This window comes from Ischnura elegans, chromosome 11 (assembly GCF_921293095.1).
Source record: "Ischnura elegans chromosome 11, ioIscEleg1.1, whole genome shotgun sequence".
In the NCBI taxonomy this organism is placed as follows: Eukaryota; Metazoa; Arthropoda; class Insecta; order Odonata; family Coenagrionidae; genus Ischnura; species Ischnura elegans.
In genome coordinates, this window is record NC_060256.1 from 41,000,947 (window position 1) to 41,018,184 (window position 17,238).

General features: G+C 35.7%; 1 protein-coding gene across 2 annotated transcripts; it reads left to right on the forward strand.

The window, feature by feature from the left end:
* Positions 1-690: 690 nt before the first annotated feature.
* LOC124167534 (double-strand-break repair protein rad21 homolog A-like) lies at positions 691-16,939 on the forward strand. Of its 2 annotated transcripts, none has more exons than XM_046545480.1 (10): positions 691-849; positions 1,362-1,427; positions 2,977-3,078; positions 4,989-5,310; positions 8,155-8,352; positions 9,139-9,258; positions 9,874-10,032; positions 13,637-13,726; positions 15,054-15,136; positions 16,376-16,939. In XM_046545480.1, the coding sequence occupies exons 1-10, from the start codon at positions 706-708 to the stop codon at positions 16,589-16,591; spliced, it is 1,500 nt and encodes a 499-aa protein (XP_046401436.1). In that variant the 5' UTR covers positions 691-705; the 3' UTR covers positions 16,592-16,939. The 2 variants fall into 2 exon arrangements, with proteins under 2 accessions (XP_046401436.1, XP_046401437.1); XM_046545481.1 differs by lacking the exon at positions 691-849 and adding an exon at positions 876-1,223.
* Positions 16,940-17,238: the final 299 nt, after the last annotated feature.

Here is a 17,238-nt window from a genome sequence, read left to right on the forward strand (position 1 = left end):
TTTCGTGAGGAAGTTTTTCTGTCAACTCCAAATCGGTATTGATTCAATGATTCTAACCACATACGTTAATTTTCTTGACGCCTATTAAGCCAGCAGACGATTCAGCGCCAGCAGCTATTTCGTTTTTACACGATTAGTACTTATACTTGTGGAACATGAGTATAACCAGTGAAAATTGTTGTATGGATGCTGAGAAATTGTGATTCATTACTCCCAAATGCGGGCCAGTTAATATTGTAGACCAGTTTGATGAAAAAATCTAATTATTCATCATATAGTGATCGTGAAATCAAGATACGCGATCTGAAAAAAATATGCCCGAAAAATTAATCCATTTATAGGAAATGTGCTCCTCTTTGGACACATATTCGACCAAGAGAACCACCGAAATCCAGACAAGGTTTACGTAGACTTTCGTTCACCTTTTATTTATCACGTGAATCATAATTATGAAATTTAGTCATACTATTTTATTACCAAAAAATTAATTGTGAAATAATGTCACCCGTAACTTAAGATCACTGTCAAGAAATGCTTTGGGCAAGTAACTGCCTGTTACCAGAGAGAAGTCCTCGCTATTACATTCGTTGAGCTGTGAAGAGGCATCACTGTCTGCATGAAATCCAAGTACGGTCTTTATCAACTCTCATTAAATAAAAAATCTTTTTGGATACCGATAAATAGTATGCATATTGATGGAATAATATGGAAATACTATATTATGTGATAAAACTTCCTTCTTCAAGTATTTCGAATATTCAAATACATTGGTCGAGCGCGCCATCACAACGCTTCGCTTTCGCTGCTCCTGTGTTTGTGTATTTTCGCCATCTTACGGAAACGATAATTGTGAGTAATATGTATTTTGGGAAATTTAAATTAATTTTGCTATTGATACATTTTGTTGCCTTTTATTTTGATGGCTAACTCAATGCTGTATCACATATGCTTTCGAGAGTTACATCTTACCGTAGAAGGCGATCTTTTTTGTATGCATTTTGACTCGAAATGTCTTGCATCCGCTGTAATACTTGATTTACTAGGGAAAAGTTTGCCAAAATTAATTTGTATGGCTCATTTTTGGTGATTTTGCTTATTACCCATTGTTCCACAAACATAATGGTTGCGTGCGTTTTGATGGTTTGGGTGCTAGTGCGTTTGTAATTGTCATTATTGATAAAAAGGGTTGAAATGAAGGGTTTAGGTTAGCATTATTCTTGCAGGTATATATGTATCGTCTCCGAGTTACCATTTCCTGAAATTTTGTTCTTAGGATTCCACTTGTATATTCCATAATTCCATTGCTTTATTAAACCCTGAATTGTAAGCTCAGTCTTCTTTATTTTTTATGTTAACTTTAGGTAACGGGAGGTATGCCAGTTTATGGGCAACGCATGACCATACCTGTCACGGTGCAGGAAGTCGAGGTAAGTATTTTGAAGGTACAGATGTTTAAATTAAGTTCCATCAATTACCCTGTCGAAGGCCAAGGAATTGTTCCGGTAAATCTCGTCGGTGAAGGTACTTGTGTTTCTTGTGCTGTAAGTCCTACCCTTATTTTGAAGTGAACCACAGTTGGAAAAAATTGAGTGGTGCGTAAGTGCTGTGGTCCCTGAAATTTTTTTTGGATTCCCAGAGGTGCTATGGGCGTAGATATTGCAAAGACTAAGTATGCTATATCGTGATTGTCGTTAAATATGGGTCATATCACCCATGTCATTGCCAACTCTCCATTTTAAAAGTTACTGTATCCATAAGCTGGAAACTTGAGGAGATTTCAGCCCAGACATGTGCAGGTAGAGCTGTTGAAATATTATTTTATTTGTGAAAAAGATATTTTCAACGTTTCCTGTGTACAGCTATGGTTTATGTTAATTGCAGATCTCATGTACAGAAAGATTTATCTCTTTGGATCTGAGGTAATGCATGCTGATAACGTATTCAGATTCATCTATTGAATGGTAAATAATTATTAATACCAACAAAACATATGTTCTAAAGGCCTGGTTTCACGGTACTTCAACTCTTATGAGTTAATGTCTTAATCTATGAATGAATGCAAAAATGCCCCAAGTTAACCACCCAACTTGGGTGAATGCATGTACAGAAAATGAATCCTGTTCTAATTTGGTTCGAATGCTATCATACATATTCTGTTCCGGTCCGTAGTTGTTCATGCATTTAGACATTAACTGGCACAGGTTATTAATCATGTGACCATGTCTTGAGTCAGGATTTTAGTATCCTCAATGTACAAGACTCAACCTATGGATACTCTGTTTAACAATGTAGCTGGGGTAGTCTGGCCAGGTTGGCTGGTTCACAATTGCCTTGGGCCCCCCACAATGTTTGCATCTATCGTGAAGCATGTAAGAAAGGCATAATAATAATAAAGGCTCAGATTACTTGAATAATTTTTTTTTGCAATTAGAATATGAGTCATGGCCTTCAACAACAAGTTTGGTGATTTATATAATCTTGAACCTATCTAATCTATCTTAGTTGCGTCTATTCTCAATAGTTTTGTTATTTTTTATTATTCTTTTCTTTAGGCCCATCTTCTAGTTTATTATTTATACCATCTTAAGGTTTACAGAAAATTTTCCCTACTTGCGTGATTGATGCATTAATGTAAAAGATGTTGTTCCTTCACCCTCATTTGCATAGCAATTTAGGTAAGATCCAGGCCTTTCTGATGCAAAATTTTAAGGAATATAGCTTACCGCTGGGCGGAAATGCATTGTATGACCTGGTGCCCAATCCACTTATAATCCTTAATAATAAGATAATATCTCATGGATAACATCCTAGGGAGGTTTCACTTAATTCTTTTATTGATTTTAATGTTATCATAGTCTGATTGCAACCAATTTTTTTGGATTTCAGTTTTCTGTTTTTTTTCTGGTTCCTAACCATTAAAAATATTAATATCATGTCATTAATTATCACAAATGTATCATTTTGTATTATTTCTAGATTCCAGTGGATCAAATTGATTCTGATGAAAATGCCATACATTTAGAGGATTATTCTTCAGTTGGTGAACATGTAACATCCCAAATTGAGATACAGAGCGAGGTGAGTCTGTCCCAAATGAAATTAATTACATGCACAAATAAAGCAATTTGTTTTTTTCCTTTCATCGATTTTTTCCATAGTATACAATGTTTTGACTCAACAGTGTCATCACCTGGCATTAATAATCAAAATAGTCACAAAGTTGACATTTTGTTTATGAAAGAAAACATCTGCATATTTTAGCCTCATGCAAATGATGGCATTTTTTCCTTTTATCGATTTTTTCCCTAGTATACAATGTTTTGACGCAACAGTTTCATCACCTGGCATTAAGATTCAAAATAATAATAAAAAAGTTAACAATTTGTTTATGAAAGAAAACGTCTGCATATTTTAGCCTCATACAAATGATGGCATTATTGCCTGCTATCTTTTTCTTTGATGCTATTTTTTTGTCTATTCCTATGTGTAAGTAAGTAGAGTTGAAATAGGGTAGAAATGAATTTTGGGATCCTTGGCTTATCTGATTATATGCTGAAAGATGAGTCTCAGAATTCCTTTGGAAGCAAGGGATCATATGGAATATTTTTGTCAATCCTTGGTGGGATTCCTAAACTTAAATATTAATTACTTGGAAATCTTCCACAAATTTTTATTAACTTGACTGGTTTCAACCATTTAGGTTTTAGTATTGATTGAGGATGGATATGTTACCCAGAACGAAACCAGAATAGGAGGGACATCCGCGACCCTATCCTCGACCAGCTCACCCACGCAGGACCGTCTCCTCGACCCTACGAGCAGGCAGCCTACCTCCCGAAAAGTGACCGCTCTGACTGCAATTTGAAAATCAATCACTCAGTACGATCATCAAAAACGTATTGTTTTCATCGCACTCCTGCCAATCATGCAATCAAGTACGTCTTTGAACCGTGTTTCTGCGATGAAAAATAACGGTTTTGTTAACTTTGCTAAAATGGCCATTTTTCCGGTTGTCCGCAGCCACGTTTCTAGAAAAGTTAACAAAATCGTTATTTTTCATCGTAGAAACACGGTTAAAAGACATACTTGATTGGCAGGATTGCGATGAAAACAATCATTTTTTGATGATTGGATTGAGTGGTTGATTTTCAAATTGCAGTCGGAGTGGTCCCTTTTCGGGAGGTAGGCCCCCCGCTGATAGGGTCGAAGAGACGGTCCTGCGTGGGTGAGCTCGTCAAGGATAGGGCCGCGGATTAGCGACCCTTTGGAGGGTGTACCGCACCCATCCTGGAAGTACCTGCTCCATGGGGCCACGAAACGCATTTTAACATTTTCGCCGCATGTGAGGAGTAGGTTTTCGGAGATTGAACAGCAGCGAAAGGGTTAATAATGTATCGTTTGTAACTCATTCAGGGCCGTCCTTTTATTACAATTTTCTTCTTTGAAATGTGTTGTTCATTTTGCACAACCCTAATATGTATTAAACTAATCTAAGTTGAAGCTCTTTGTTGTATTATATACATACTGATCTTTGTGAGATATTCTTGCAGATGCATTATATCATTTCTTCAAGGTAGTCACTCATGTGTAAAACCTGGAAAGTCAGGGATTTTCAGTCTGAAAAATGTGGAATATCAGGGAAAATGATGAAAAAGTCTGGGAGAATTGTTTTTGCAGTAAAATTCGATTAACAATTCTCCCAAATTCTCTTATGCCTAGGCATGTCATTGATATTTGAGTATTTCAATCTAGTATCTCATTCATTAAGTGTTTCATAAGAGTTAAAATGTGTTTTACCTTTGTGATCTGGATACAGCTTCATTTTTTTTACTGATAAAAATAGTTGGTGAGGTGTACGCTATGAAACAGTCAGCAAAATCATGGACATAGTCTGGAAAAGTCAGGGAAAATCATCTAAATATTTAGCCACCCTGTTCGAATGAAATGGTTTGTTGTTCGTGAGTAATTTTATTTTCGACCTATTTCAGCAATTAGTTCTATCATCTATTCCTGGTTTGGAGAACTATTATGTGCAAAGTGTGGAAGCTGGAGCAGATGTTGATGAAGTCTCAGCTGTAGAAATAGCTCCTACCTCTGATAAGAAGACAAGTGAAAACTTTAAAGTTGTGTCAGTGATAAAATCCACTGGGAGTTCAAATGTAGATCTGAACAAATCAAAAGTAGGTGTTATCTTGGACAATGTACGACAGTCAAGGAGGCGTGGTCCGAGGAGTGGGATGTGTGGTACAACATCTAGTGATGCAGAGGCTGCTTCATTGTCTGATGAAGGAGCGCAGTCCTCAACAAACAGTAAGTTATTTTTTCTTGATGTAAAATAACAACTATGTTCTAACCATCTCTGAATAATTAACTCTTGCACATACAAAATTATTAGGACTGAAAAGTAAGCACTTTATACTATCAAATTATGTAATTTCAAGGTTTTTTTTAAGAAGTCTTAAATAAACGTTTGCTTTAGTTTTACCATCATCATTTGTATTTAAAATATTGTTTTAAATGTTATTGTATGTTATGAGTGAGAGTATTTTTCAGTAGATGTAAATGCGTAGAGCATCATAAAGTACACGTTCCACCTAGTATCATTATGTTCCCTGTCAACCCTCAGTGGAGTTATGTACTTTTACCTGTGTGCAAAGAATTTTAATCAGCAATATATGGAGATGCCTCAAGGTGTCTCACAGAATATAATTTGAATTTGAATTCAAAATGTAAAAATGTCTCACTTTATATTTGGAGTGGAAATATTGCAATATTTTATTATCTAATAAATAATTTATGCATATAAATATGTATTATAAATTATTTATAAGTATGTTTTAATCATTTAGGATAATAAATGAAATTTCTGAACCCATGGTCAGGCATAAAAAATATGGAAAATGATGGTTCAAGAAAGATTCCCTTCTATTAAAAAAAAGATAACACTCTGAAAATGAAAGTTTGATAAATACACAGAGTTAATGACAAGGTGACAAAGCAGCCGAGCCCAGTGGTGTAGTGAGGGTGGATTTTGGGGGGTCCTACAAAAGATTCCTTAGAGAAATGAAGTTCTTTCAGTTAGGAAAATTGTTAAAAATTGGTTTAAAACCCTTAACTTAGAACCCTGTTTTTCAAAAATTTGATACCCTGATTTTGGACCCCCCGAACAAAATTCCTGGCTATCCAACTGTCCGAGCCCCTCCACCGTCCCAGGGACATAAACACACGTATGCCTGCTGCCTAAATGACCCTCTACAAGAAAGAGCCCAGGAAGGCCGTTAAGATTTTGCTGCATAGGAATTATTTTCAAGTGAAGGTGGCAGTGTGTTTGAAGTTTGGAAGCTAAGTTTGGATTACAAATTTCATTCAGCCACGAATAACCTCGTTTTGGGTACCAGGGTAATCTTTTATATTTTTTGTTTTTAATCTTCATTTTGGGTTATCCTCGACCCTTTGTTAACCACCATAGGTAATAGGGTGTCCCTTTCCCCATTTTGGGAATGAACTATCTGTGCTTCGTAATATTACACTCTTGAATGCCCAAAATAGGGTAGTTTCCTTCATCAAAGAAAACGAAAGGCATTGATTGCGATTCGTTACCCACCATTAGTGTATTCATAATACACAAATTATTTGGTTTTTGAAATACCGGTTTAGACGAATGGCAAGGGTCAAATTTTATCCTCATTTGAAAAAGGCCAGATTGGCGCCCATGCGATTCCACTCCACGTGACGTCACAGGGACCTAGTTTCTACACGAGAGGATAGGAGTTATACATCGTCTGAGGTTACCAATGCATGCATGAGGCACAGAGCTCAGGGAAACATGACTTAATAATCACCTACTAAAACTGGCTAAGGTCGGAAAGTTTTCTTCGTTTGATAAGGTATTAATAAACCTTTTTTAAGCCAAGCGCTACCATTCAGCAAGGCACTCAGCTACCCGCTGGCAGCCCGCGACGTATCAGCGCTAAGCCTCGCCTCAAGGTCACCTCACCGGGCGGGAGGGGGAACCAGAAATGCGTCACACGGACTTTTTTCCCATCATTCCTACTTACACGTCGCGTTTTCGTGCGCTTGAAAATTTTCACTTTTCATTTAATCGCGAAAAATAGATATTGTCATTTAAAAATCTAAAAGCGTGAAATACGTACTCCAGGAGTAATAATCTTTCGATTAAGGCAATAAAAAAATAATAGGAAACCACCCTATTATGCCCCATGCATGTGGATCAATATATAAAATAAAAAGCATATAACTCATGCTAGTGCCTAGGGATATCTTCTATTCATTTTCCCAAGATATCTAATTAATGGACCAATCATATTTCTACTTGCTTAAAACTTTTTGTTATTTCCCTCTCATAATGAAATTAAAAAAAATCAGGTGATTTAAATCATAATGTGATCTATATGTTTGATTTTTAAAGAGTCAAGAAAAGGAAGCTGTAAGTGCATAATTTTGATTTTTATTTCTTAATTAATTCAATGAATCGATAGTTATCAGCACAATGGTGGCTCTTATATAGAAATGATACTGTAGGAATGCATTTAACATGATAATTTAAAAAAATGGCTTTGGTTAGAATACTAGAGTATCCGTTGAAAAAAAATTGTTTTCTGATTTAACTTCTAAGCGTAGGCACCATACAAAGTTGCAATTACAGAATTTTTCTAAACTTCATATGCTTTAGAGCCGCATAATATTGCACATTTGATACTTCCAATGGCAATGTTATATTATGCTGGTGTAATTTTTAATTTGATTCCATTGGCATCTCCATAGTTCTCTCCCCTGATTGGCTAAATGTTGTATTAAGTTTAGAGTATGTTGCCTCTTATTGTTTCTGCAAACCATCATTCTCCAATATGCTGCCCAAATAGTTAGTTTTGCAAATAACTGAATTTTTGATGAATGGAGAATCATAAAAATCTCATTTAAATCAATAAAATCCGATTTAAATCAATAAAATCTGATTTAAATCAAAAAAATCAACAAATATGATTTTTTTGAAAAAAAATCATGATTTTTATCAACCCTGCTTTGCCGTATATATTGATGATAATTATGTAACTCTAAATGGTAATTAAAGCTAATGGTGATGCATAATTGGATCAATAATAATGCAACTATTTTTTTCCCCTTCAATTTCAGGTGCCAAGTCTTCCTACTTGAGAAAAAAGAGGCGGAGAGTTATAATTGATCAAGTGAAAGCCATTCCTGTCTCAGAATTCAAGGCACAGCTTAATGATGTCTCAGATATAATTCGTCCCATAGAATTGGCTCCAGCCCGAAGTAGAAGCCTCAAGTATTACAACACTAAAGGAGTGGGGAAACTTTTTGCCTATCCTGGTATGGATTACTCTTCCTTTAAGAGCATTAGGCTGATTTCACTCCAAAACTGTATGGTTTTTGCTTCATAAGGGCCAATAATGTTACTAATAAACAGATTGAAAAATGTTGATCTTACATTCATCAAAATCCATATCTATGAGGAAATAGTACATAAATAAGGTAATAGGTTAGGGTTCTCTATTAGTGGACCTTGGTGTACAAAAATGTTGTTTTATGATGCCAAAACTGATTTTATGAGACTGATGGCCTTTGAAGGTTAATATGTATGTTATGTTTTTCCTTTGTTTTATCATTATTTTTGACCTGATTCTGTAATTTTAAAAATCCATTTGGGAGGTCAAATCTTGTGCTCTCAATTTCATTTTTTCCATGTAGATATGTTCCAAAAAAATAGGTATGTCCTCTCTACTTGTAAAAAAAATTGAGTCATCCTTGCTTGTCTATGCACCCATGCTGTCTCGTATTCTTATTCAAATAATTATCAAATCAAGTGAATGCATGTTCCACACAATTAGAGAAATACTAAAATGGATTCTGCTCACAAGTGAGTAATTCAAGTCAGATATTGGCCTTGTGAGGATGGGATCAAAACTTCGGGTGAAGATGGCTCTTATGGAGGATTTAATAGTCACCGGTATTGATGATGACACTCAAAAGTTAAAAGCAGAAAAAAATAGCTAGTCCAAAGTTATTTAGTTATATAAAAGTTTTTAGTGTACATATTATTAAGTCACTTTTCAAAAGCCATTATTATTAGTGTCATAAATATTCTTCTTTTCGTAGGTAAATCCATCCAGTCTGACAGAGTTTTCAAGCATTTTGAGAAGCAGTTGACCAGTGTGAAGCAGGAATGTAAACCTCTTGAGGATATGAAGCTTCTTCCTATTGGTTATAAGCCTCAAAGTATGTTATTTTCTTTTAGTTGATACAGTGAAATGTCCGTCTAATAAATTTCATGGGACCAGAAAAATGATAACTTTGGTGAAAGGGACTTTTTTGGTATATGGATTTGATTAACGGGTTGTGTTGTCACAGGATGTGAAAAAGAGTTCATATTGGTGACTTTGGTCAGTAATATAGCAGTCCAGTGGACTCCTGTGGGAACGTTTTTTGAAGGGACAAGAAATTCTTGCAATATTGAGAGATAATTCCTGTCAAGTGGTATATGTTAGTGATACCTACAATTTTTAAATTATCATTATATATAATGTTTCATACTTTCGTAAAGTTGCTTAACACGTTGCGTACGGATGGCGAGAATTCTCGTTATTTTTTTCCCCAACGTTCCGGACGGATGACAAAGATTCTTGTCATTTAGGCGCATTAACCTAAACAATTTTAAAGCGTATCGCAAGCGAATACGTATTTTACGCAACATTTTAATTTTATTAATATTGTACTAACTTCAATATTCATATTTCAAGTACTGTTTGGTTGAAACTTAAGAGCGCTGTTATGAAAATGAGGTAAATCCAAAACAAAGAAGAATACTCATTAAAAAAATTCTTTCACTTACAGTTGATCCTTCAAAAATCAAGAGGATTACACGCAGGAGAAGATATCCTGAGGCTGAGGAATACCAGAGGAGAATGTCTCAGCAGCAGATGCAGGAAACATTTGATAATCTTGTTGCCGAGAGCCAGAAAAATATGGAAGCAGTATTTCTGGAAAATACGGGTATGCAATGCATGATTATTTAATAGAAGTGGAAAATTTGTTGAAAACTATCAGTATTAATGTGAGGACCATCAATATTTTTAAAATGAATCATTAATTATAGGTCATTCTGCCTCAAATTAGCAAATGAACCCATAGAATTTTAGATTTTAATAAGAATTTGTGTATGGATAGATTTTCTCTCCAAATATGACAGTTAAAAAAAATTCTTTTCATATTTCTTTTTAATCTTTCATATTTTTACCATATCTGTGCTTTTAATCATATATTTTCTTAAATCTCTCCTCCTATTAGAGAAGTGACATATGGCTGTATTGAAATCTTACTCTATGTCCACATATAGCTGAATCTATTCAGATTGTCCCTGTGTAATGTGTCCTTTATGGTGTTTCATACTTGTAAGTGGAATCTCAAGGGCCCACATCAGGGTTCAGCCAGCAGTTTAAAATCCGAATTTTAGATACAAATAGCGGTAGTGATGAAAAATTATAGGCAAAGACTGGTTTGCTCATTAAAATAATGACTGATTTTCATATTGTTTAATTACTGGGGTGGTACAATGCAAAGGAGCCTGTGGCGATATACCTGCAGTGACCATGTGCTATTTGTTATAATCCCAATGGTGTATAAACCATACTTGAGGACATCTTTGGTAATAAATCTTGATCTTGATCATCAGCAGTGCCTATTCGTATTACCCCATCTCAACTTTTACCTGTACTCTTAAATAAATGCTATCTAAATGCTAAAAAACTATCAGAAAAACTAATGGGCCATAAAGAACCACATCTAACCTTTTTATTACCAATTGAATCATGGGTGTGGATTATCCAAGGCATAACATCATCAGAAGTTCATTCCCTATGTTAATATGCATGTCCTTCAGGTAATTAGTTGACAATATTCATTTATTTCAAATACATGCAAAAGCATTGGTGATATTAGTTTATTTTATTAGTGATATCAGTCCTATATGACAACTTTGTGTCAGGGAAATGATAATGCTTGAGAATATATCGCTTTATAATTTTTTTAGAAAAACAAAGATTTGCAAAGCTTATTTGCATTTGATCAAACAAATCATTTGCTAAGACTTGGTTTATTAGAAAAAAAATAACAAGATCGTTAAGATGTCAAAGTGACCCATCAACGGTTCTTAAGGTTAAAATTTCAAATTATTGGAACATAAATATGGGAATAGGTACCAAGCTTTCAAAGTTAAGTAACTTGATTTTATGTGCAAAAAAGTACTTTTTGAGAAAAAATAAGGTCAAGAAATACTGAGGGGGATTGTTTAAAATTGGGAAAATTCCACTGAGGAAAAATCATTTAACTTGATGGGGATTCGAACCTGGGTCTCGAGAATGTGCACCAGGTGTTCTATCACTTACACTACCAAGGCATCTTTTTCCACTTCTGGGTAGATGATTTAAAAAATTTTATTATGCAACGTGAGGAGAAAATGGACAAGAGCAATCTGGTGATACCTCAAGTAATAAGGGTACTTTCTAGTTGGCACATGTGCCAGATGAATATCAGTGTGTCTACTCTGAAAAGTTTTCATGGGTTTCTTTAATTGAAACACTATCCTCACCGGGGCAGGATTAGTTATAAACATAAAAAGTGATGAAAATTGAGGCTTTATTTCTGGAGATATTCCATCAAATTGAAATACCGTGTAAGCATGTGTAAGAGGCGCACACGCGTAAGAGGCGCACCCCTATTTTGAGCATTGAAGCTATAAAGAAAAAAAAAATTGTGCGGCATTTTTTTATCCTATTGTGCGGTGTTGCCTGGAATTTCGACAGTTATCAAAATTTCCTCTTTCAATGCTAATTGAAAGAGGAAATTTTGATAACTGTGGTGGTAATAGCGGCATAAGACGGAGTAGAAAGAGTTCTGATCCTCTCTTCGCACACGCCGTTGCTCTACGATGATAGTCCTACTTACGAACAATTTTGTTTAAAAGCTCTCGAAGGAGTATTGCAATAGAATTGCAGCCGTGGAAAATTTCAAGGCAAAACATGACAGGCACTTAGCATGAACCTTCCCAAGAGATTGAACCACAATCGGGACAATTTCAGTGTCGTAGGATAATAACCACGTGGTAGATTTAACAGAAACACCCTCGGCCCTCCATCAGCCAATGCCTCTGTCATTTTTTGTCCTTTCCGAGGCCCCACAGGAAAATAGAAAAATATCAAGTTACAGGGGAACAATGGAAACGTGTTCCATCCCTACCCCATCTCACCTACCGACCTTTTTCGGTCTACCAGGCTCAATTATCCCAGTTTCTGGAGGCCAAATGCTAGGTTATCCACCTACTGAGCTCGAAGATATCTCAATATCTTTCGGCAATTGTATGACACACACCAGATTCTAAAAAGAATGAGACCTAACGCGACGTATATCTGACAGCATTTAAGTTTTTTAAGCTCTAATTGATTGACACAAAGATTTATCATTAAAACGAGGCTACTAATATTCGACATAGTCCAAACAGCACAATTTCAGAAGAAACAAGTGTAGCATTAGCGCATTCAAACAAGACGAGACGGACGGGAAACTTCAGGCAAAGCAAACTGCGTATATCACATTGCTGCGCCTTTGCTTTGAAGGCAACGACGTCACATGAAAGATCAGACTTGTTCTTCCCTTGCTCCTTCGCTCATAGCCTCGTAGCTTGAAATACGGAGGGGAGGGAGGGTGCTCCTTCACCTCGACCACTCCTTCAGTGCTCTTCACTTATAAGCATTTCCGATTTCTTCTGTCCACCATTTAGTCCAACAATGAACACACTTGTTTGAATTTTTTAAACATTAGGTTTTGGTAGATTTTCAGTTGCAAAAATTCTCATATTAGTGCCTGAAGATGATTTTCGAAAAATCAGGTCCTCAGCGTAATGGAAATTGCTCGGCAAGACATGTTGAACATGAACCAGGTATGTCCTTCTAAATTACGCGTTTCTCTACGTTTGATAAGTGATTACTATATGCAGTATAAATGTCGTGGGATGCCCACTTGTGGTAGTAAATTTAGCGCACCCTCCGGAGCGAAAAACCCTGCGCGATCTTTTCCATGTTCACCTCTGGGTTACCGACGTGACGGCGCGATGCTTACAAGAAAAGCAAACGGGCATTTTAAAAATACGTCTAAGGGAGAAACTCCCCTCCCTGCTGCTTATTTTTGACCCAGGGTTTCAGATGACTGACTCACGCTGAAAACCAAGGCCACTCAGTTCCCTTTGGACTTGCGACTGGTGAAGGGGAGGGGGGAAGATAAGAAGTTTTTGTAAGAGGCACACCCCCATTTTCGGCTACAATTTATGGGAAAAAAGGTGCGCCTCTTACATGTGCTTATATGGTACATATTTGTATGGTTCTCATTCGATAACATTGCAACATCTTCTACCGAGTTGCCTTGTTTAACATTAGAAAACATGTTTGGAGTCATTACTTTTTATTCATATAAAGGTGATTTGCCCTTTTGGTTTCTGTAAAGGTCATTTTTGCCTGTTACCTTTTTGCATTGGCATGGAATTTCTTTGGCCTTTTATTGGCCTTGATAAGGTTGCTGGGCTTGATATCTTTCTTGATCTCTACAGGAACTCTGGTTGATGATGAGAGTGGGAATCTTCGGGTACTTATTCAGGCTGCTGAAAATGATGCAGTTGGAAGTGACGCTTCAGAGCGAGGTGACTAGAGAATTAATAACTTCTAAAAAATGTTTACCTCCTTTTTTCAATGAAAGGCATCAATTAATATATGTATTTATCTTTGTATAGAAGTTCAATCTATGATTGATAAGATATAAAAAAGCAACTAACTAAACAAATTGGTAGCTTACTGAAAGGAAAGCAATTAGTCTTTGTATTGCATTATGTTTTTATATCTTTTTTTACAAAATACAACCTAGACAAACCTATCTGTAACAAATCATGAATATGTAAAGCACAGGATTGCCCTGGTATCATACTAAGCTCTTGACCCTGGAGTGGGCGGCCCTGATATTTTTATATGACTGGGCACGTGGCATATTTTGTCCACGATATGCATATGCATTTATGATATATGTATATGCATTGATATTATAACACTCGATTTTTGTTAAAATTTATCTTTATTTGTAAAATTAGTTCAAGCTTGTACATTAATAGGTGATACAGATATAAAGATACACAGGTGGTACACGGCTGGTTGCGTGGCGTAATTTATACGCCACGGGTATCGAGCTCCTCTTGGCGATTTAAAAAAAATTTGCCACAATACTTTGTGCTTTAAAAACTCATGGTATAGACAGTCAAAATGATATTGTTTGAATACAAAAGGCCATTCAAGGAAATCAAAGCACAAGGTACAGGCCTGGTTGCGTGGCATACTTTGTACACCACAGGTGTTGGTTCCTCTTGCTGGTCTAAAAATAAATTAGCTACAAAACTTTGAGCTTTGAAAAGTCGCACTATAGACGATCAAAGTTTAATATAAGAATACATAGGCCATTCTAGACCGGAATCTACCTACAATGTTGAAATCCTTGGTTTTCCAAGATTGACATACTTTATACACCAGCGCGCCTGCTCAAGGGTTAATAGCAGATATTTTAGCTATTATATTCAGCTGTAAGGTGAGTTATACTCCATGGAGGCATTAGGATAAGGTCTGATTTGCTTAAGGGTTTTGGTGACTGCATGACTGACATAAATAAATAAAAGATAAGCTCAATTTCTTATGCCTGTGGATCAAATTTTAAATATTACAATCATTTTATAGCTTTGATCATAAAAAGATGTTGTGATACTGTTAATTTGAAATTTGGAATGATTTAGGATCGAAAATAGGAAATTTGTCTGACTAAAAATAAATTATCTGGAACCCATTGAGTTTTTGGCTTTTCACTTCTTTTTATTTGTTGGCAAATAAAATTTGGATGTGTATATATTGTGTTCTAAATGTCTGTTGCTATTAATTTTGCCAATGTAAAGAGCTGGATGTGAAAGCTTCTACTTCATGTTTTTTTTTCAGTTGACACCATGTATGCCACAGCTGGTGATGAATTAGGTGATGGCCGTGAAATAGTATTGATTGGCAGTCGGAAAGAAGGAGAGGCAAGTTATGGATTATCTATTAACCCTTAATTCATCTATGAACAATAGCTTGTTTAATTTAATAAAAGCCATGTTAGTTTTTAATTTAAATGTGTATTAGGTGAACTAAGTTTTCAACAATTTGGAAAATAACTCTGGGGGAGGGGTTGACATTGATTGAAATTATTCCAATCAATTTTCATCATGACTGACTGATTGACTAGTATCTATGTCATAGAAAATGCTGAAAACTAAGCATTTAAAGATCGAAATCTTCGGCTTGGAGAAACTTTTTAGTATGTAAAACTCTTTAAACTTCTGATGCCAAGATATATTTTGGGGGAACAGAGATGAGATTTTGCACATCCCTACCTCCCCATCCTCTCACATCCCCTTGGCTTTTACAACCAGGGAAGAACCCAACCCCTCCCCTTCTACCCTCCCAACCTCCCCCTTCCACTACAGTTTCCCCCCACCACTCCTTCTGGTTCATACATGCAGGTATTTAAGATGATCAAATCAATATACTCCTCGCCTGAGGATACCGCAGTGCGTGGAAACCATGGAAGTGATCTAATAAATATTTTATGTGGAAAAACAGTTTAATTTTCATTCAATATGATTCACAGCAGTACTATTCCGTGTAGGTGATTACAAAGTCAATGGAAATCCAGCTTCTGGAACATTTGCTTTTTCCTGCTTCAATTGGGTTTCAGATTTTCCAGTCTTTGGAAATCTTCACTTAAGCCAATTGGTAGTTAATTATTGTACTCAGACTGTTGCCCAGTTCTCTACCAAAGAGGCCACTATACTACCTGAAGTTATCAAGAACTTAATTTTTAATTTGATGGGTAATAAAAAGGTTATTATTGTCATAAATATTTTCTTTTTTTTTAACTTTTTATGATGTTTCATGGAGTTTAGGTCAATCGAAACCAAGTTATAGCCAACGTTTCGATTTATGTAAAATCATCCTCGGGGCTATGAAAGTGAAAACATGAACAATATAAAAATACAAAGATGACAACGATATACAATAGTTTTACATTAAAATGTTACGATCGCGTATTTTTACAGTAATATAATTTAAAGTATACACATATATGTATATATAAGAACAGAATAGAATACGCAAAAAATTTTGACATACCTCTTAAATTTGTACATATTTATTGACGAAAAATCATAAAAAAAGTTAATTGAACAAGGTCAAGAATAGAAGAGGAAAAGTAGTAATATATTAATTATAAATATTTTCAGGATGGAGCTATGATGCAAAGGAAGATTGAGCTATTATTGGCAGCAGCTGAGAGCAGAGAGCAAGGAATGGAGTTACAGCCCCTTTACATCTGTGACTCATCCTTTGATGGTGCAGAAGGACAGTTATTCATGAGTCAGGATGATCACCAAATCTATGTAGTTCAGAATGTGGTGGATGATGATGATGGACAGACGGAGACGGTGGTGACTTCATGAATAAACAGTGATTGCAGTGTAGATTTTTGCAGTGTTTGACCAATCAATTACTCCATGACCCTTTACCATGATTGGAGAGATACAGAATCAGTCAGTGATATTAATAATTAGTCTTCATTTCTCATTGCATATTGAGTCAAGAGTGATATGAATATCTTGACAAGAAATCTGATTGCTATTGGCATTTACTGCCTAGAAAATGCGGACTGGAGTTATGTGGTGAGTTTTAAACTTTAAGTTTTTGTTAGTAAAGATAAGAACATTCCCTTCGTATTTCTGTCATCTTTTATGTAAAATTCATGATCTATTGGAAGCAATAATAAGCCCTTGCTTGCTAATAAAAAGAGAGGTGGTATTTTTCTTGACATACAATGCCTAATTTTAAGGTCATTGTCTACACCTTCTCCTGTCCAGAGCATCTTAAGAATTAAAATTTTCAACCATATCTTTGCATCCTATCTAAAACAAATTGGTATATTGGTCCTAACTAGAGCTCCATTCAGTGTAAATTTTCAAAAAGCTTTCACTGTAGCGACTTGAATTTTGAAGCATATAGCAGTGCTCTCCGTATAAAAGTCAGTAATGCTGTTGTTGATATCTGGGTTGCTGAACTCACAGGAGCTGCTGGAAATATTTGGCCCTGGTAA

Bases quoted from the DNA above. Each gene is read 5' to 3' on its own strand.
- LOC124167534 (XM_046545480.1), top strand. From the start codon at position 706: ATGGAAATACTATATTATGTGATAAAACTTCCTTCTTCAAGTATTTCG. The intron at 3,079-4,988 runs GTGAGTCTGTCC...GACCTATTTCAG, and splicing joins AAATTGAGATACAGAGCGAG to CAATTAGTTCTATCATCTAT. The intron at 13,727-15,053 runs GTGACTAGAGAA...TTTTTTTTTCAG, and splicing joins AAGTGACGCTTCAGAGCGAG to TTGACACCATGTATGCCACA.